Source organism: Gymnogyps californianus, chromosome 1 (genome assembly GCF_018139145.2).
Source record: "Gymnogyps californianus isolate 813 chromosome 1, ASM1813914v2, whole genome shotgun sequence".
Classification (NCBI taxonomy): Eukaryota; Metazoa; Chordata; class Aves; order Accipitriformes; family Cathartidae; genus Gymnogyps; species Gymnogyps californianus.
The window spans coordinates 86470272-86492666 of NC_059471.1; the positions used below are offsets into that span (position 1 = coordinate 86470272).

Genomic DNA, 22395 nt, shown 5'->3' on the forward strand with positions numbered 1-22395 from the left:
CACTTTCTGGAGAGCGGGGGGTACTTCTAGGACCTGTCACCTCCTCCTGAGGGAGGAATTTAGAAGTGCCTATTCCACTCTACTTAAAGGGAGCCCAAGACAACCAGCACAGAAAGACGTCAGATGAATTCCTGCAGAGCACCTAATTGTGCACAGTAATGCAATTTGTGCACTCTCCTGCCAGGGAGGCATTAGGGTGCATGCAGGGAACGGGAGGATTTTCTACTGGCATTTTCAAAATACCACCTGTCTTCATTTGCGTGCTTACTAACAGCTGAAAAATGACACTGCGATGCTAATAGCAATGCAGGCAGTTTTTATTTAAATATTGGGGGTGGGGGGGATCTCAAAAATCTACATTTTTATTGATGACAAAGGAAGAACATTAGGCAGCAGAACATAGAGCCCTTCAGGGAAGGGACATTTAATGATGAATTTCCAGCTAAGGATCAAAGGCTTCTAAAAGAACACACTAAAATCAGGGTTTCTAACAGATAAGACTATCTAAAGCGCATATTTTTCAGTTCCTTTATATATGGTTATATTCTGCATCATCAGCCTTTGGGTTCCTGAACGAAGGCAGTACTCCTCCACTGTCAGAGGAACAGACCTTGAGGGAATGAAAGGACAGAATAGCAAGGGTTTGAGAAGAACAGAAGAAACACCAGCTAAAGCATCTTAGCAAAGGAACTAAAATATTAGGCACTTAATTTCATAATTATCTCCTTGGACTGCGAAAGAGATGAAACATAGCCTCAAAACCTATTTCATCAAAACTAAAACATTTAAGAAGCAGAATGCCTAAAATAGATGAAGAGAACCTAGTTCTTGATATAACACTGACAAATCTGCATTTGATGACATCTTCTTTGCCTGTGACAAACCTGTGTAAATGCTCATTAGCAGCACCATTTCCCAGGAAAAAGTCTATTTTCAACAAATTAACGCATACCAGCTTTCCAATATATACTTTCAGGTTCAGCACTTGCTTAAGGTGAATGCTCAGAGCAGCATGAAATAGATGGCACCCATGCCCTGTTAACCTCAGAGATAAGAAATAAACCTGAGGAGAGCTCGGAGTTTTCATAGTTTAATGAAAGCACAGCAAGAGTGATGCCTGAAAAAGGTCACTAGGAAACAACAGCAGTGCAGTAATGCTAACATAAAATGCTTGACCTTTATTTAACCCTAATCCCATTACCCTTTTTCCCATCACAACAATAAATCCCACTGAACCAAAGGGACGTATGCTATTTTCTTCCTGTGACTACATGTAAAAGAATTCTATTGAAAGTACAAGTAAATACAGGACACTTCCAAAGAATTCTTATATATCTATCTCTATGCACAAAAACTGCAGAAGTTAAATCTGTTACCAGAGGATGAAAAATAACAAACAGTGAGAATAAAGAAATAACCTTGCTGAACTGCATTTTCCTTTCTGTTTACATGCAGGATGAAAGATTTTTAAGTCAACACATCCAGTAGATGTTCCGGTATACAACCTCATACATTGACTTTTTCCAGGATCGTGTAACAGAAGCAGGATGCTCCTTTTAAAATTTTTTTTTCATAAAAGCAGAGATCTGACCAAAGATAAAAATCAATACGCAAACCCCTTATGTTTCCACATTTATAAATAAATATGCAACAGGACCATGAGGAAAATCTATCAGTTGCTCTCTAATATAATGTTTCTTCGCAGAATAAGAATATATATGGACCTTGTTTATTCTTTAATTAATGTATGTCATTCTTTATTAAGCATGGTTTTGCTCAATTTTAGCCAAGTGTCTGGAATGTAAAATCCCCTTCTGTAAAAAAAATATTAGCAGTGATACCTTTTGATGAGTAACTCATTAGCAATGGCAGAAACAGCTGGAGAAAAAAAAGCATTTTTGTTAGAGGAAGAGAATTCCCACATTCTGCACTATTCAGAGTTAAGTATGTCCATGCCTAGGTGCTTCTACGATGATTTTTTTTCCACTCTATGTAGACACCTGCACACTGCCTTCATATTAACTAAACAGTAGGAGGCAAGATCTATTAAAAACAAAAGAACTTGCAAAAACTGTAGTTGAGAGTGGATTTTACACCAGGTCTTTTGTCACTCACGGACGTTGGGAACAGGAATGCCCTCTTCTCACCATCTTCTCTGGCCTTCATTTCACACTTGACATAAGTAAATTAAGAGGTATTGCTCAAAAATAGCTTCCTCGAGATTTTTCCCATGCAAATGATAGCTATTCATAGAAGAAATTCAATCCTCCTGACCACAGAGGAGACAAACTTCTGAGGCAAGAAAAAAATTGTATTAATCTCTCCAAATGAACAACCCATACCTTTCTTAATACATCGTATCAGCCTTTTAAAAGCATTATAAAAATGTTAATACCAACAGCAAAAGCTGCTTTTGCAACAGTTGAGGAAATGAGAGAGGATAGATGCAGAAACAGCACAGAGGCGAGATTAAAATTTGAGAAATTCAGGTCATAGTTCCATGCTTCACCCATGGTATCACAGTATCTTAAAAAAGTAATTACACGCACATATATTCTTAATCCTGTTGCAAGAAGCATGCTAGATAATGCACTACAAAATGTTAACAGATTCACTGCTTGTTTATTCCTCCATAATTTTTCAGAGCTTTGACATTAAAATGATGAGCTTCATTCTTGCTTTTAAGTCAACATCTCTAAAAACAAAACAAAACAACAATACACACACCTGCTTTCCAATGTCTTCTCCCCCCCCCCCCCTTTTTTTTTTTAAATTCAAGCAATTTGAAAAGCTCTATATCCTTCTAGGGGATCAAGTCACAGTCACTGATTAGCAAATACATCTTCCTTGCAAAACTCAAACCTCACTAAGTAAGCTAAGTAGAAAGGGAAACATCAGAGCAAATGTCACGAGTTAGTGACTTCAACTAATAATGATTTTTTTACAGTAGAGTACTCAAGCTGGGAGAAAAAAAATCAATGCATCATGACAAGATGTAAGAAAAACAATACCAATTGCTCATTATTAGTAACATATACATAACCACAGTCATGTCTTGGTAGCATCAGCTACACAAAAGAACTTGCTACATGTAAAGAAGCTTTCCCATTTCTGTAGTTCCCCCACAACAAAAAATCAGTGTGAGCTTCCTACCATTTTCCCCTCACTGACACTGTTCTACAGAGAACAGGCTGCTGCACAGAAGAATCACTGAAAAATTTGCCAGAACTTGCCCGTGTATATCTAAAGCAGAGATTTTGTTTGTTTGTTTTCAGAAGAACCTAAAAGCTCTTACAGAAAAAATTAAGAGTAAATGGATTCCTTCCTTACTACTGACATCAAAGTTGTCAATGCTGTGCACACTACCTCAACCATGGTTTGCGTTGGCCACCATTTAAGACTTCTGGTAGTTGTAGCACAGGCATAAAAAGAACACCACTAATATTTTGCATGAAATATTTCAAATACAGAGAAGGTTTCTGAAACTGAAAGCCTTCCACATTTGCAACAAGTTGAGGTTAACCCCACACTGCCTCACAGCTGTTTATACTGTCTCCCCAACATAAGGCCCATCCGCAAGACATGTGGATGCTCAGTATTCTGGCTTTGAACTGTAGACGCCCCACCTCCTCATGTCCCTGAAATCAAGCCCAAGATGTGCCTTTGTTGTGGTTAAAGTTCCTTCCCTTATCACCTTCCCTAAGCAATCAGGACCCGGAGGGAGGCAACCACCTTCAGCGTTACATTCCTTCTAGAGCTTCTCAAAAAAAGTACAGTTTCACAGCCATTACTTCCAACTCTTCCTAAAATAAAGCGGACTGTTTGCACTATCCCTGCCAACATATACCTCTCTGTCGTCTACCCCCTGCCTCCACACACATGTATGAGGACACAGTTTAAAATGCTTTTGCAAACCTCCCCTCCAAGACAAACGCATTTGTCTACTACTCTCACCCTGTCAGTCAAATGAAACTACTACACACCTTTCAGCTAGCTATATTTTAAAAGATGAAACATGAAAGTAGTAAGGGAAATCTCCACCTTTCTCAATAGCTTGCCGTATCCGCTTGGATTAACTTTCCATCTCCTACACGTGTCTGTGCTGTACACAAAAAGCCTCACTCCCGTCAGCAACTTGCTGTTCTGCCAACCATTTTAAAAAGCACATGCCCTCATGCTACAAGAAAAGTGTTAAAAGAGCTGCTACTTCTCTATACTTAGCAAGCAATCTGTGTAGGAGATGAAAATATATACTATTTTCAAAGGCAAAAAACTTAAGCATATTTTACACAACACTCAAAACAGGACCTTAATTTTCCCCCCTTTTATTTACACTGCCCTGAACTTTTCGTCAAGAGGAATAAAACAAGGCTAAAGAATAGTTTTATAATGATTTTGAAAGCTCTTAAATCTGAAACTAAGCAGTTGTACATGGCCTCATATATTCCCTTCCCTTCAAATGTGATGAAAGAATTTGCCCTTGGGCATGTAAGGCTCTGACAGTGGGTTCCAGTTATGGCTCCCGATGGGAAGCACAGCTCAGCTGAGTAACAGAAAAGGTGTCTTTTCAGATAACTACTGCATATCCCTAACTATCTTAGTAACTTAAATCCTGAAACACTGAAGGACAGCACATATGTGCTAGGAATAGATCTGATATTTGGCGATGCTGTAGGTGGCAGCAGGATCTCTTCTACTCTCTCCTAACCCTAAAATCCTCTATCAAAATCTTACAGAAAACCAGGAAAGCTGCTACTGCTTTAGTGATACAATACACTTGACACTGTTAAATTCCTTTCTTCTAAAGAAATAGTAGAAGCCTATACCAGCAGAGTCCCCATGTGCAGAGTCCACGCAAAAAGAGCCACAGCAAAATGCTTGCCTGCTGCAGTTTAGCTCCAGATGTGCCCACAGTCTGGTGCCATAAATCCCACCACATTCAGAACAAAAAAATCCAATCCTTGCTAACAGCGTTATGGCTGACATTTTCACTTCCTCCAGGAAGCCAGCAAGCCTGCATCTGACATTTTTCCTTAACAAAGGAAGCTCTCAAAGCAAGGAAAGTGGAGACTGTATCACGTTTTTCATGGAAGCTAACCAGTAGTGTCATTTATCTCTTCATTCACTATACAGTGCAAACAGGTGAAAAACCTAGGTAACAAATCAACTGCAGTACGTAAAACAAGAGCCTTGCCTACTTAAATGTACTTACTGGATTCAGAAACTGATAAATATTTAGCAATTACTGTGAAAGAGTACATTCAAAAATATGCTAGCTGCAGCATTTACAACAAGAAATCTGAAAACTGCATACAACGATGCTACACATCAGTGACTCTCTCGGTTTAGTTACTTTTAAAAATCACAGAAGTATGCATCTTGGACTAAAACATACTGACAAGAAAGACATGTCAAGAAGTTTTTACTTTTTTTTTTACACCAGTTTTACTTCCCTTTGCTAATCTGGAATTCCACCATTACAACTTTAGTTAATAAACCTACTAATCAGGGTTGCTACATTAGGGGAAAGTGAAGAACTGCAGTAGTTTTGGACATAAGCACAAAAACCCAAACCCAATCAATGGTAATACTAGAGCAGCGACAATTGCTTATTCCACACTTTGTTCTGTATCCCAAGAGACTTGTCTTAACTTCATCTAGTCAATACTTCTTGAATTGTAATAACAACATTCACCCTGCAAATCCAGGAACCACACCGGAATACTTTTCAAAGTAAATTAGACATCTGAACTTTTATTCTCTCCCTGTTGACTGGCGCTTATCTAGAACCTGCACCAAGTTGAACAGAACCACCCTGGGCAGCGGCTGCCATACTGCAGCACACCTATAGCAAAGTAGAAGAACACAGGTGCTGTGTCCCAATATAAAAGGCTGGGTCACAACATCCTATGCCTCTGTAAAAGCAGGAACTTGCTGCTGCCAAGGGAGCCTCAAGGCTCCTGTATCCACTTCTCCTGTTCTTTTCTCCTCTCCACTTCCATGTGTCATGAACCAGGATGCAGTTGCTCCTTCTCTAGATCGATGTGCAAGAAAGCTTGCTTGTTTGGACTATAATTGGTTGGTCTAATAAAAAGAGGTTATCTGTCCACAAACCTTGCCTCACTGGAAAGACACATCCATCAGATGTAGCATTCTTAGCAGAAGGCAGCTGACTATGGAGCTCCTTGCCAGGACTGATTAGACACAGACTAACTGTGGTCAGATCAAAGTTCAGCACACACCTGTACAAGAAAACGCTTTTGTTTGATAGTGGCAACAGAAAGTAGTTCTGCTGAACGCAGAACCTTGTATCACCACGCACCCAGGCTGGAAGTCGGCACTTGCACAGGAATCCTGCACTCTTCCAGAATTTTGTTTCACATGTAGATACAAATCAAAAGATAGAGTCAGGGCTTGAAAAACCTGCCTACCCACAGCAAGCGGAAAGAGGAGAGGGATGAGTAGGTTGAGTTGGCTTAAGTAACAGAAACCAGTAAATATTTTGGAAGGTAAGAGGAGGAGTCAGAGTTGCAGCAAAAGTCGCATCCCCTCCTGTGTAGGTAAGAGGAAAACTTGGAAAAAGGAAGAGCAGGTCTACGCACACACAAGAAGGATGGCCTTCCTCTATGCCTGAATTGACAGCAGCGAGAGGAATGGACTCACCTGTAATTTTCTTTGTCCCATTGCCTGCTACCCCAGGTATATCATCACAAACAGCCAACTATACCCACCTTCTCTACCTCACTGAGAAGGATTAATGCTACCAACAAAAAAAAATATCAGTAGAAAATTCAGCATCCAAACTTCTTACATCAGAACACAAATGGTATTTGAAATGAAGTTCTCCCAAACAAGCAAGCAAACATTTTGGTATTGTTTCTGTCCATAGGCAAGAGGATTATCTAACTGTAAGAGAGAAATATTTTTGTCTTTGCTTTTAGTACCTTTTTACTGATGCACTGAACATTTCTGAACCAAAAGGAGAAAGTCAGCTACCACCAGAAGATGAAGAGATTCTTGTGCCTGATGAAACATTTGAAGACTTAGGGGCAGATTACTTCAGTAATAATGTGCTTGGGTAAATCCAGAACCAGGAGCCAAATCCTGCACCACCTTATCAAAGCAGTGCTAGCTGATGCACGCTGGAAGAGGTTTTCTCTCTACAAAGCTGACACCATCAGCCCTTACAAGTTTGTGTAAACTACATCAAATTCAGTTCCCAAAGACCCCAAACTGTATACTCAATGGTTGTCACTCAAGCTCTACCTACAAATAAATACGTATATTTATTTATTTCACTGTTCCCTAAAAAGAGTACTTAGCATCTGCCAGACAATGATGAAACCACCTTTTTACTGAATGACACAAAAAGAACAAATTTGGTTTATTCTGACAAGGCATGAAGTAATGGACTAGATTATATAGCTGGAAACAAAAAGGGGGGACTGAGTGCACTCAAATCTAGTTGGAGTTAAAGCTAGCTTTTAGCTGCTGAACAGTTATTCCATACTCCTTTAACAGTTTTCTTGGGACTTTTCAGCTGTCCAATTTTATGAAGGACTGTACAATATAATTAGCCTGAAATGCTGCTTCTGAGAATAAGCTCCAGTAGTTCTCGGCCATTGGAACTGAAGGTCAGAATATGAAAATTACATCTTCCAAGCGCTACCTTATACCATAGGAGTGTTGACCAGAGTTTCTTAAGATGTGTGCATCACCAGGAGATATCTGGATTCATTTCAGTGCAAAATAGCCCTTAGAAAACTATCTTGAGGACTTCTGCCCCTCTACTTCTCTGAGTCTATAACTTAAGGAAGTATATCATACTGCAACATGTGTTAACTGATAGCTGCTGTGAAGACTAGGAAAACATTCCTCAGCCTATTTGTTTTTTTGCTACCTTTGATTTTCAAAGAGCTCTTTGATATGGTGATTCTCCATTTCTGAACAGTAATGCCCGAAGCAGAGGTTAAATAGCATGGAATGCATTTTCTTTTCCTTTCCACCTTTTTCCTCTTCCCTGTCTCCCTGCCTCCCCTGCAGCTGCCACAAGAAAAATTTAAGAGCTACTTTAGCCCTCTGGGCTCCCACTGCAGGAGGCAGGTGGGCTGGTGAGAGGTCGATTCCTGCCAGTGCCCGTCTGATGGGCCCAACCTCCTCCTTGGCATCATGCTTTTCTCTCCCTCTGCTCCTGAGGCCGGATGGAGCGGGGTGAGCTCTGCTGAAGCACAGAGTGCAAGAATGAATTAATGCATTGAGTGCAATTATGAAGCTGGAACGAGGAGCAGGCTAGAGCATGGGAATATGTATATATGGAAGACATATCCAAGTCTTCTGGATACATCTCTGGCTCCTGGAACTGTAATTTGTGGGACACTAGAAAGCATACTGTATGCTTGCTGTGATCTTACACCCTTACCCTCAATGCCTTCTTCTAGCCACCAGGGTGGCTAGATGCCACCAGTGTGTGTCACTGCTCAGACAGAGCAGTGAAGGAGATACCATTGCCCTGACTAAAGTGACCGTCCTTATGACCTTGTAGGCAGAGGTGAGTGGATGAGAATGGGGAAGGAGGAAAACACCACTAGAGAGAAAAATAAAAAGCCAGCTTATAAAAATTCAGGAGTTAACCTAGTACGATGTCAGTTTATCAATAGCACAGATGCACCATTATCAGCAAGTAGGCAACAGAAGATCTATGCATTGCAGGGGTTTTACATCACCAGAGAATTCAGTGGTCTTCCAGGAGTATTACTGTGCTATTTTAAACACCTTTTGAATTGCTACATGGCCTGTAAGCTTGTCACTATGCTTTAGGGAGCATTCACTACAAGGAACCTTGGTTGCATGAAGACTTCCTTTACAGTCTTCAGTTTGTCTTCAGCATTACAAACAGACCAGTCATGACAAAAATTGGATTTGAAAGTGGATGTGTTCGTACTGTGTAACATGTCCAAATGATGTGTGAATGGAACTGAAAGTCAACTTCACCACAGATTAAATATATTAAGATTCAAAGAGAGGCTACCTGTTCTTTTTCACCCTTTGGCAGTATGAGACTTAAAGGAAGACTGGATACAGGCAGTGACTATGGTATAAGAATAGAGATTACACAACCTCACGGGGGGGGGGGGGAAAAACCAACCAACCCAAACCAGGGAAAACATAATGCAAGGGGGAGGAAATACAAAATTGCCATTAGATTATAAAAAGTATTATGAAAAACAAACTCTTCCCATTATCTGTAAATGCCTCAAATGACCTGTGCAGTTATTTCTGTTTCAGATTTTTTTTCAGTTCCATAACTCGATAATGCCACAGAAATCTAACCTTTCTGCACAGTACTTTCTCTAAACAATCTCTTCTTTACGCATCACTCAAACATTTTCATTCAGTGCCATAACCTGGCCTCAAAGAGCCATGAAACACATCCTGGACCACAACCCTGCAATCCAGCATCCTCGTCCAGAACCTCATCAAAACCCCATTTATGCCAAAGGAAGGTCACCCATTTATTTCATTGCACCATTAAACCACTTCCTATGACTGTTGAAAATTGCCATGTTTACTTATAACCACAGCACTTAGCACTACTAAACCCAGGAAACATAATAGAAATGCTTACATCTATTAATAGACCATTAAGCATATGGGGAAAAGATGCCCTGTGGCTGAAGCGCAGTACTAGAAGTCAAGAAACTAAAGATGAAAGTAAAGCCCTACTCCCTCTTCCCTGTAGGACAGGGAAAGGAGAACCAGCTCATCCATCATTTGTTTTGGAAGCCATAATTGGCTTACTGTTTAGCAACATTTTAAGAGCCCCAACAGCACATTTCCAGCCCGCTCCCTGAGGTCTCTTTCCCCTGACGCAGAGTGGGTCTGCACACACACGGGGATGCCACATTCAACACAAACAAGGGAATGAAAATGACTGGCAAGAGCAGGCGAGTCGCCAGCGACAGGAGAAGGAAAGCGCTTCCCATTAGTTGATACCACCCTCCTAAGGGAAGGAAAATTAAATCCCTTTACTTAAAGTGTGTAAAATCACAGTAATGATGTGTGCATAACACTACAATATAGTCTTATCTTCCCTTCTAGGACAAAAGGAAAGGCCCTCCTTGTGTGATTTGCCACGTAGCCAACTTAGCAGCATGAAAAAATATTTTTGTTTCATATGACTAGCTTTTTCAAAATGAGGTTTATTTTACTTACAATATAATTGTATATTGGAAGTTTATTCCAACTCAATAATCAAGGCTAGTTTATTCAGACTGGAGTATTCTTCAAACTATCACTTGATTTATTGCTTAAGCAAAAAAGCATCAGTGCTCTCCCTGGCTGGGTAGGGGAAGACCCCTTCAGCACTCTTGCTGTAGTTAACAAACCCAGGCATGCCGCACCGCCTTAGGAAAATTTCTATCTTTCTTTTTTGATCAAAGCCACATTAAGAATTTCAGTATTCCACCACACCTACAACCAAAATTAATTGCAAACGAGAAATATTTGAATGAATGTTTTGCTGAAATAAAGAAGAGCTCTGCTAGCTTCTGCTTGGCACAAGACAAGGAATTTGATAATTCATATGGATTAAACCAAGCAAGGCATACTTCCAGATCTTACCTAATTGAAACAAAACCACAATACGTCCTTCAGCATCTGGCATTAAAACAGACAAAACAATCAGATATACTAGTGTTACTACTATTTTCTTGAAGATTTTTTGAGATGCTTTTACAGTGGCATCCACAAACTGATATACAGTATCATGTATTTTTATCCAACACATCCTCTTCCATCCTACCAGAACCTCAGGCAGAAGTGATTAATAAATGAGGGTCTAGAATTGAAATCACTACTAGGAAAAAGGAGTATCTAAGAGAAATTATTCAATGAAGGAAAGTAGACTTATGAAGCTTCATATACTTTCTTCTTCTAAAATGGCTGGATGCACAATACACCAATGATGGTGCTAAGGTTATGGGGCATAAAATCAATTTCTCTTTTTGTGCAAGCAGATGCATTAATGTGCATGTGGGGCCAACAGGCAGCCGGCTCTGGCATGAAGTACCAACTCAGAAGGCACCCCAGACTAAAATGTTCATCATATCAAACCAAGTTAATACATATTCAGTGGACCGGTCCTCTTGGAAGGCAAATGCAAGCACACAGGAATGACTTCACAAAACAACAGATGTAATTACTAGCGAAGGGGCTGACTTCAAAAGCTTCAACAATTTCATCTATTTCTGTACTCAAAGTACAGAAAAAGGAGTTTCCAGATTTTTCACACACCAGAAAAAAAGATTTGAATGCCCAAGACTGCGCCAAACATGTATTTACTCTTGTAATGGAAAACAGAAAGTTCACACAGTTAAGTATTATATAATGCACAGGAAAACCTCTTCTGTTAAACGGCTAGAAGAAATCCAGCTCAACACTTATGTTTTTCAAATTATCCCAACTGATAAAAGCACATACGCGTAACACTGAAACACAAAAAGTTACAGTTTCCATATTGTAAAGGAATTAATTTAACACAAGTGAAACATTAATAAGAGAAGTTTGCTACCAGCACCTTTATTTATGCCAAGAAAAATAACACAAAACCACAGTGAAAGAACAAACTTTGGCACACTGAGAAACAAACAGCTTAAAGCAAAATGACTTCTAAGCAAACAGCTACCACAAGACAACTGTGCAAACCCTGCACAACATCAGGAATACTTCCAGTCATCACTGCTTTGGAGATTCTCACTGAAAAGCAGCTAAAAAGCAAAGAGGAGCCTACCTGCTACTTAACTGAAGTTTATGCAAAGATCACAGAAATGCTTTATCAATCTCAGCAAAGTAGACATTTGTCTGCAGCACCTTAATACCACAAGAACAATCAGCTTCCTCTTGATCAAAGGAAAAGAGACACAAACACATGAAAGCAGTAGCAAAAACCTCCAGATATTCAGGTGCAAAAGAGAAACTGATGTCCCAGAATTTAGGGCAAAACGTTTCCACACAGTTTGATCTGGCATTTGGTTAGCAAAAATTATATATGCAAATAATATAGTAAATGAAAACAAGCACATACTTTACAAGACTTCATATCGCAGAGGAGATAGATATTAAATAGTTAAGAAAAAGTGTAACTACTGCGGATAATTAATTTAAAAGTTATAGGAAGAAAATGAAGAAGAAAACTAAGATCTGACCAACAGGCATTTTAATATATTAATTCATTACATCTGCAGAAAGCCTGAAATGTATACGCGTTATGTATGTACATACACAGAACACACAAGACAATTCAAAAGCAGAAATAATTCTATATGAAACATTTTGATTACTATTTAACTGCAATAAGAAGCACTTTACTAAGATCCTTACAACATTCAGACCCACAGAGAGTGCTGGGTGCTAGGGTTTTAGGTTCTTGACAGTTTCATGATACAAATGAAGGGAAAAAAAAAGTGTATTATTTGAATGACAGACACAAAGTCTGGCAGATGTGTTACAGTATTTTAAATAACATAACAATCTTGAGTTTAATTTTTTTTTCCATTTTAATGGTTAGATAGATTTCCACTTTGTGAAACCCACTTACCTCTTATCTTTACACCCCCACACATCATCATCGTTCACCATTGTGGAGATAAAACAGAGTGAAAGGTATTTCTAAATATCCTATCTAAAGTCAGTCCAGGGTAATACTATGCCGTAAAATACCTCTGTGATTAGCCAAGATTTCAAGTCACTTTTTTCACTGGGTAAGCTGCTTGAACACAAGTATATTGGGAAAACTAACACATACCATGTTCTTACATGCACTAATTCCAACCATAGAAAATACACAGGTAATATATCAAGTTGTGATGCAAATACCAAACACAAGTCAATTACAGCAAAATAACTCAGAAATTATCTAAATGTCATAAACCATGCAGGGTAAAAAATCTGTTGCAGTACTGAAATAACTTTGCTTCTGATTACTGCAATAACCTTGGCTGAGTTACAGCATTACTACTCCTTCCATTTTTTCAGCATATTATCCAGATTTTCCCTATCAGCCAGTATGAGATCCACAGGAAAGTTAAATTTGTGTAACACAAGTGTATTTAACATACTTACTGACCCGAATCACTGTACCACAGTACACTGAGAGCTGCGTATAAGCTGTCACACACATCACCTGAAAGGTAACTATATCAAACACGACCTAGAAGATACACAGACCTCACCAAACCCGAAGTTATCAGGCTGAGAACAACTGTGAGCCCCAACTGAAGGAGGAAGCTGGAAACAGGGAGGAGACAACTTCAGTTGGTTGTTACTCAATGTAGTTAGCGTTTCCATAATTTGCATTAGTTTCCTGATCAGCTGTATTTCCCTCCAACCTGTATGGTCCAGTTATTTACAAAAATTATACACAAACAATACTTTAAAAAAAACCCAAAACAACACAGAAACTGAGAATAACTGCTTCTAGGATCTGCTCAACATCTTGAGCCAGTCGTAAATGAAAGGCTGAAAGCTACAATGCCCTGTCAGACAGTTGGTGCAAAAACCAGATTTCATGAGGAGTGGTCAAGATAACTGGAACAGAGAATAGTCAAACAAGCTACTCAACAATACTGACACTGGGACCATCTGGCAGAGGTGAAACACACAAGAAGGAAATAAGATTTTTTTTTTTTAATCTCCTGAACAGTCCAGAATTAAACAGAATTAAAAGCCCTGCTCTTACTTTTCTGTAGCCTTAAAAGGTATTTTTAAAGTAAATGACAGATATGAATAAGATTTTAAAAGCATCTCCCTGTCAGTTTTGCTCTGCACCCATTAAAAGACCGATAATGAAGAAAGTTATAATTGTATTTTATTTATTCATGAGACAAAAAAAGCCTTACTACATAGATCTTATATCTTATCTTGATATATAATATCAACATGCAGGATACATAGTTTCATTTACATTAAATATGTACATGCTCCTTCAATTAGCATGTCTAGAAATAATTACCTAATAAAAAGCATCCCTGATGCCTTTCCACTGCTATGGATATGCCAGCCACCAAAGCAAATTGAGGTATGTGACACTATACAACAGTGTCTTACAAACACTAAAGTTTTCAGATGCTTCACTCTCCTAACATGTGCATTTCGAGCGATATACCTTCCTTTTATTTCTCCAATCTTGGAATTCAAAGGCAAGATATTTTTCTTCACTGCAGTTTAATGAAATTTAGTTGGAAAGGGATCTGACTTTTTTTTTTTTTTTGAAAGGACAGAGGCAAAGTCTGTCAGTGTTACAATATTTTGAATAATAAAACAACCACGTTGAGAGGACATAGTGTATTAAACTGCTCTGAACTAAACCAAATACTTGCAAATGGTAACATCACATGAAAAGCAGCACATGAATTAACCCTGGGGATAAGCAACCTTGAATGTCCATGTATGAGGAAAATAATATAGTACCAAAAAAGCGTATACTTTTTTAAAATCATTTTGGCTGGTAAGAAATCAGTTGGAAAAGCACCGCTATCAAGAAGAAAAAACCACACAGTATTTTTAAAGAAGTACACACATGAATTCCTTTCACACAAACTGTTTTTGTGATATACAGTCTAAGCTGGCACAACACAATTTTTTCTTAAATTCTTTTAGGGTTGATCAACTTTTCTATAAGACGAAAAAATACATTTTGCTCTGAAAACCAAAGTGTTCAGTATTTCACTCTCTCAGTACATATGTTAAGCAAATTTCACCAGGCAGCAAAAGGGAAGATGAGATTCAATACTGAGCCACTTGTCCTTCAAATGCTGTTCAGTCATTACTGTTACTACAGATGGCAGCAGCAATAATGCCTACATTTTGGTCACCTAAGGCTCTCCCTGACAAAAAGATTCCTGCAATGTCTTCTCAGGCTGTAGCATCTCTATTGTTTGCCACATGCCTTTGATTTTTGGCAAAGGGATATGCTTGAGCTCTGCAAATATTATTTGCTTGTGCCACAGAATTTTGCTCCTTTTTGCGGAATTATAAACCACTGACCAATAGTCTCTTCCCTAGTAGTCAAGAGATGCAGATACCTTCCCTTACTGCAGGCTTATTTGTTACAGCTTGATCTGGGCAGACAGTCTGAAGTGATGGACACGCTAAAACTGCCACCTCACTTTCACTGCCATTCTAGCAATACCCTCAGCATTGGAGGACCCTAGAGATCAAAACTCAGACGCTGACAGAGAACCACAAAGTTTGGGAAGGGGGATGGCGGCTGCAGCCACTGCCTGTTGCTGGGGCAGCACCCCTTTGGGGGGCAACACAGTGGGAACTGTGCATTTTACTTTGGAACACAGAGGTAAGATTCTTCCTATCCCTATGAACAAGATGAGGACTCCAAGACCAAGATGTACATACAAACACATGAATTAAGAGAGCATCATTTCCACATCGATGTTAACGATTTGCATTAGTAGCTGTTGTGCTTGCTACAAAATTGGTAAGTTGGGTCCCAGGAAAAGTCTCATTCTCTGCTGCAACAGATCCAAATCCCATCCACACTGCTGTCTATAAAACACACCACACACACAAAGACAATCTTTTACACCACATTGTATACTATCTTCTAGCAGCCAATTCAAATAAAATAACAGATTTGGCTGAGAATACTATATATTGCCCTGCTTGGGCATTAGTGTTCAAATGTCAATACTTGACCACAAGTGATTACATCTGTCCGTGTCTGTCCACGCTCTACAACATATGACCCATTTGATATCATCTTTAATTATACCACGTGCTGCCTTTTCTATGGATTCCCAATCTCATACAAGGTGAAAAATAGATGATGCCCTGGTCTATATAATGAGCAAAGCTTTTTTGCAACATTTGCCTCTGAGGTTAGAAAGTATAAAGTAGAAAAACACAAGAAGAAAAACGTCTTGGAGGAGTGCAAATGAATATTGGGCAGATTTCCTTATGCTTTAGAGAGGACGTGAAAAAAAAAGTCACAAATATAAATTCTGAGCATTAATTGTTTTTCTCCCTTCTCTTCCATGTGAAACATGAAAAAAATGGAGACCCAAGACCTAGAAGTGCTTGACTGCTCAACTGCAACAACTTACAGCGGGAGCCGTGACTGCTGAGCACAGGAGGAGGGTGAGGAACAGAAAACACAGGCATTCCCGGCTCCCTCCTTGGCTCCCCACACAGTGTTACCTCAGAGAAGTCAAAGACTCGGATTCATCTTCCCACTCCAAAAATTTGGGATAATAATACTTCCTAATCTCCCAAAGCAATTGCAAAGCTACTTATGGAAACTACAGTGGCTTAGGACAAGAGAAAAATTAATTCCCTTACGCCCCAGGTTTAGATGGTTTGCCATCCACAAAGCAAAGGCCCCATATCAGATAATTAAGGTAAAAGTATAATGAGCAGCTGCCTAAAACCTTAATCACCACTCATCTCATACATCGAACCTGGGAGAGGTCATGTGAAGGAAGAGCAGCCAGACCCACCCTAACACCTACGTGTGAGGCCAAGAGCTAAGGTCATGACCACCAGCCTTGGCCCCAACGTCTCCTGGTGCTGGGGAACTTGATCCCATGCCATATGCAACTCCACACGCCTCAGCAGCCTCCACCACATCTCACACACCCTTTTCGCCCTCGCAAATTAAAAGTTCTGTTCACTGAGCAACGAGGAGGGACCTTAATAGGAGCCATGCCTATGTAAGGGCTCGGAGCGAGGCGCTCACACTCCATACCAGCTCAACCAGTTTGCTGCCCGGGTTGGCCAACCAGCACAGGCAGGCCCAGGCACCGCTGAAAATTAGGTTTATAAATCGCTCCCTCCCCGCTCTCTACTTCGGGGCAAAATCAAGCTGCCGCCCTTCCCGGTAGCAGCGCCGGCGGTCGGGGAAATCGCGGCGGCACACGCGGCTGCCTGGCGAGCCCGACCCGCCGCACAAAAGCCACCTCATGGCAAACACCTCTCGCACCACAACGGCGGCACCGGGCGGCGGGGGAAGGGGTACGCCGGGGGCCTCGGGCGAGACCCGCTCTGCGTCCCCCCCAGCAGCCGCCAACCGCCGGCTCCCCCCGGCACCGGCACCCCCGCGGCTCCCGCCGAGGATAAGCCGCCTCATCCCTCCGCGGGGCCGGGGCCGCCCCCTCTCCGCACCCCACGGCGGCCCCGGGCCCGGCCCGAGATGGCGGCCGGACCCTCCCGCCGCCGCCCCCTCAGCGCCGCGCCGGCCAGCACCTGCCGAGCAGGCGGGGAAGCGACCCTCGCCTGCCGCCCCCTGGGGCTCCGGCAGCCCCGGCCCGGGGCGGGAAGGGACGGGACGGCGCCGGGGGCAGCTGAGGGGGGCGGGCGAGCCGCCGTCCTCCGGGACCTTGCGGGGCCGCAGACTCATCCCCTACCTGTCGCCCGCGGGTAGCTGCGCGCAGCCCCCGGCTCCGCCATCTTCCTCGGCCGGTGGCCACCGCCGCCTGCTGCCGCCGCCGGGGCTCCGCTCCGCTCTACTCCGCGGCGCCCAGGGGCCGCCGCACAGGCGCACTGCCCGCCCCGCGGCACCTGACACCGAGCGGCGGGCGGGGAGGAGCGGGAGCGGGGCCGGGCACAGCGGCCGACGGCGGCTCCTCGCCCGGTGCCGCCTGCGCAGGGCGGGGGCGGCTCCCGCGCCGCCAGGTGCTGCCGCTGCCCCGCCCCGCAGTGCTGAAGGGCGGCCGGGGCGGGGGGGGGAAGTCCCGCCGGTAGTCACTCGGTTGGAGCCTCGCCCCACCCCGGTCCCCGCTGCACCTCCGCCGCCCTACGGCAGCTGTGCCGGGGAGCGCGGCACCTCGGCCGGCGGGGCCGGGCCGGGCCTGGCCTGGCCGCAGGGCAGCGGGGTGCCGCCGGCAGGGGAGGCCTGGCTCACCGCCCTGCGTGCGGCCCACCCGGCCCGCGGCCCCGCCTGCCTGTCACCTTGCGCCGTGGGTCTGCGCTCCGTCAAGGCGAGGCAGCGCGGCCGCGGCCGAGCCTGGGCATTGGTGACCGGGCACGTTTAATCGGCTTAGCTTGGAGAGCCAAACAGCATGCCCTCCGGCTTTCCGGGAGGTCCTGCCGTGTTTTCCAGGTCGTTCCAGATTTTTCCATCTGGGAGGTTGTGTGCGCTGTTTGCAGCCACGTGCCGCCTTGGTTGAATCGATGGCACTGGAGAAGGGCACAAGCGTGTCCTCCTCGTCCCGTCTGCCGCTCGCGGTTCCCCCCCAAGGTCGTTCCCACGTGCAGGCCAGCGGATGGCCCTTCAGGCTGGGCCAGCCCTGCGGCGGCAGAGCCGTTTTGTCCTCAGTTTTAGAAGAGGAGAGATAAAGAAACATCATCTTTTTTCCTCCTAAACATTTATATACTAGCGGTTGAAAAGCCCCCAGAAGTTTAACACACCGCTTGCATATTTGTTTTGCTCCCACCTTCCTGTTTTTTTGCTGCTTCTTGACCATGCGGGGACACTGCAGCGCTACAGGAAGGCACGCAGCCGCTGGGCGTGTGGCCTTGGGGCAGCTCCTGCTCCGCTGCCTCGAAACGTCGCCAGAACTGGTGCTAGGTGCCAAACACCTTATTGCCTCATCTTCAATGCCAGTTTACCAAAATCGAAATTGAAGACATATTTAATCCTCCCACTTTCCATTCTTAGTCCTTTTGTTCTGTTCTTTTTGCCTAGCAATTATATTCCTGTTATATTCTTCTTTAGCTGAAAATACAGACTATAGTCAATATAAGGGGGTGGAGGAGGAAAGTATTTTCCCTTTTGTTCTTTTTTGGAAAGCATTTGCTTTGGTATTCCTGATGTGTCTCCCAGTAAATCACTATTTCTTATTAAGTGCAAATGATTCTGTTGGGGCGCTGGTCAACAATTTTGTCCTCCATCTATACATGCAAGTGGTGTCCTCATGTTTGGGTTCACACACCTCAATAAAAGTTTAGCTAGACAGATATAGTTTTTGTTAGTGCGTATAGTAAAAATTGTTCCTAATGTTGCCTTATCAGTGGAAGTCTTCATTTTCGTTGTTTATAACTCTGCCAAATTTAAAAAGTGTCAATTGATGTTTTCATGCCAGCTGTTTCCCAGACTAAACTTCTGTCAAGGGGCTCCACTTAAAATTATTCTACCTGTCTAAAGGTGAAATTGTACTCTTTTGCTCACGTTACAGAAGAAAAATCCTACCTGTCTTACTGTAGCTGTGCCTCCTGATTTCCAGGGGCTCCTTTGGCAACAAAACCAAAAGCAGGAAGACTCTCCTGTAATCTTAATTAATCTTTAGCCTATTGGTGCCTGATGGACACACAGGAAAGAACAGCTGGTCTCAGTGTAAGTTACACGGGCTTAGTGCTGAGGGAAAGGAAACAGAGAGGATGAGTTTCCAGGACTGGGAATCAGGAAAGCAGGGAACGGATGCGGGGGATACGAAGGGACAGGAAAAGATGGAGGAGTATAGCCAGCAGCTGGAGAAGGGGGTATGAGGGTACCTGCAGGGAGGGCATTCGGGCAGGAGCTGGTGGCTGGGTGGAGAGGGACGGATAGGACCACAGGAGAATCTGCCCCGGGGAACGTGAGCCTGCTAGTGCTGGCTCTCAAGCGGTCGTGAAGCCCGTAAGCGTAGCGTGTCACATGGAGAAATAAATAGTCTCCTACGACTGTAATTTCCTCTGATAGCTGGCTCACAGCCTCACCAATATTCAGATTGGGAGTCATGCAGTGAAAAAAAGATTTTAAAGAAAACTTAAGGAAACTATATGGAAAACATTAAAGCTCCAAAGACAAAAATCTCCCCTATAGTATTGTATGTAGTATGTGGTATGAGTCAGTTTTTAAATTAGCTTTGTGGAGTGTTTTTTTCCGCAAGACTCCTGCCTCATTCAATGCAGAGGATGTGTTTAATTAATGTATAGTTCTTCAATGTTTCTCTTCATTTTCATCATGTGAAGTGGAATCTTTCATGTCACTGTACATTCTTCAAACTCTGCCTTGAAGGCAGGTTAATTAATTTCCATGATGGCTTTCCTGTGGTACTCTCATAACTCCTTCAAGCGTTAATAAATTTAACTTTATAACAGCCCTCTAAGTTAAAGTAGTACTATTATCATATTTTACACACAGGTAAGAACTAACAGAAGTTAATGTATCTGGAGTAGTCCGTAGCTGTTTGTTAATTCTTCTACATTGTAGAGGTTGGCAGGTTGTTTTAAAGCGAGGAATAGTGGCTTTAATACAGTGTGCATCTACCAGCACCTAAGAAACAAGACCATAACTGTTCTTGCTCAGGTTTGACTTTGAATACTTTATGGATCTTTAAGCACCAGACATAGTGGGTTACTTACAATCTACAAAGCTTTGGTATGCACTTACACCCAGGAGTCAGGAGCTAGTTTCAGATGTATTTGTGTATCCTTCTTTATGACAGATAGAGGAACCCTAGGGAATTCTTTAATCTTCAACTTTTATAAAGGAAGCTATCAACTGTTTAATTTTGCCCATACTTCACAGAACAAGATGATTTTCTTGACCGTAGCAGGTAAAGGGGCTTTTCCAGCTGTGATGGGACTACAGCCAGTGTCTGCATGCTCAGAGTTGGAGATGTCACCATGTCACTCTCTAACTCTCCACCCCCCACCTTGCTCTACTGTCCCTTCATATCACACTAAAGGAAACCGTCCTAGAGGCGGCACATCACCAGGAGCAATGTGAGGCTCCACTTTTGAGTGACAGGGGAAGGAATACATAACCCGACAGCCCTACAGCCTTGGGGAGCTGGGGGACGGGACTGGGAAGTTTCTCCTCACCCCCAGGACCAGGAGCGCGAATTACCACAGTGCTGCCTGTGAGGGCAGGGAGATGGGCAGGGAGAAGCTGTGTGTGTGCTGGGCTGCGGCCAGCCTCTTATCATCAGCTCTCTGGCATGAGTTATAAGGCAATGCAGGAATTCTCCCAAGCGCAACTTCATCTCTGTAAGGCACGCTACATTGATCCCTCTGATTGGGAAGGTGTTTTAATTGCAGATACTTTGGTTATTCTGCTTTCTTCATCTGACACCCAGTTGGTCCTTCTGTGAATGAAACTCTGGTAATACTTGTTCCAGATTGTTGTATTTTAAAGCATTTTTCTTTCTTTTATGGTGTGTTGTGAGCTCTTAAAATCAACACCACTTTGGGTTTCTTTAGTGGAAAACATTTTTCCCCTCTTACCACACATTTTCAGCAGGTGCTATATTTAAACAGGTCTGTGCAAATATTCATACATGTGCTACAGTAGGTGTTGGTCAACCTAAGTCTGGGAAAATCTCAGAGGTAAATCTGCAGAGAGGTAAAGTCTTAAAGTCTGTTCAGGATGCAGGCAGAAAGAAACTGGAGGGACTGCTAATTTTGCCACCTTAAGAGACATTAAAATAAAAATTGTCAAAAGTGTAAACTAATTTTGAAAAGCTTGGCTTCTTTTTTCAGTGTTTTTATATCTTGTGGTTGTATCTATGTGACCAAAGCCACCTATCGCTAGGAATGCTTCCCAGGGAAAACAGAACAGTGAGCCCTGAACAAACTGTCGAAATCTACAATGTAACAAATCTACTATGGTGTCCTGGTTTCGGCTGGGACGGAGTTAATTTTCTTCTTAGTAGCTGGTACAGTGCTGGGTTTTGGATTTAGTGTGAGAATAATGCTGATAACACTCTGAGGTTTTAGTTGTTGCTAAGTAGCACTTATCTTAAGCCAAGGACTTTTCAGTTTCCCATACTCTGCCAGCAAGCAGGTGTGCAACAAGCTGGGAGGGAGCAGAGCCGGGGCAGCTGACCCGAACTAGCGAGAGGGATATCCCATACCATGGAACGTCATGCCCAGTATATAAACAGGGGGGAGTTGGCCAGGAGGCATGGATCGCGGCTCGGGAACTAACTGGGCATCGGTCAGCAGGTGGTGAGCAATTGCGTTGTGCATCACTGTTTTTTTCTCTCCCCCCCCCCCTTTTTTGTTATATTCCTTTTCATTACTATTATTATTATTATATTTCATTATTACTATTGTTAGTATTATATTTTACTTTAGTTATGAAACTGTTCTTATCTCAACCCACGAGTTTTACTTTTTTTCTTTCCTCCTCCTCACCCCACTGGGAGGGGGAAGGGGGAAGCGGCTGCATGGTGCTTGGTTGCTGACTGGGGTTAAACCACGACATATGGTCCACAGTTTCTGCTCTGTTTTGCCATTTTGAATCAATAGCCAACAAGTCGAGAACCCAAAAAAGTGAGACAAACAGAATGGCTGCCCGTGGTATTTCAGTTAGAGCGACTGGCCCAGCGTCAAGCAAATGCTGCGTGTCAAAGATGGGAAATCCGGTTCTCCCAGGCAGTATTTGTCTGCTTAAACTTCAAA

At 42.7% G+C, this 22395-nt stretch overlaps 1 protein-coding gene across 3 annotated transcripts in view; it reads right to left on the reverse strand.

Moving 5' to 3' along the window:
• MAP7D2 (MAP7 domain containing 2) overlaps nucleotides 1–17458 on the reverse strand; it is an 88527-nt gene extending 71069 nt beyond the window's left edge. For all 3 annotated transcript variants that reach the window (XM_050901059.1, XM_050901053.1, XM_050901035.1), the window contains exon 1: nucleotides 17415–17458. In XM_050901059.1, the coding sequence (XP_050757016.1) occupies nucleotides 17415–17457 (43 nt within the window). In that variant the 5' untranslated portion in view covers nucleotide 17458. The remainder of the gene's footprint in view (nucleotides 1–17414) is intronic.
• Between the last annotated feature and the right edge of the window lie 4937 nt (nucleotides 17459–22395).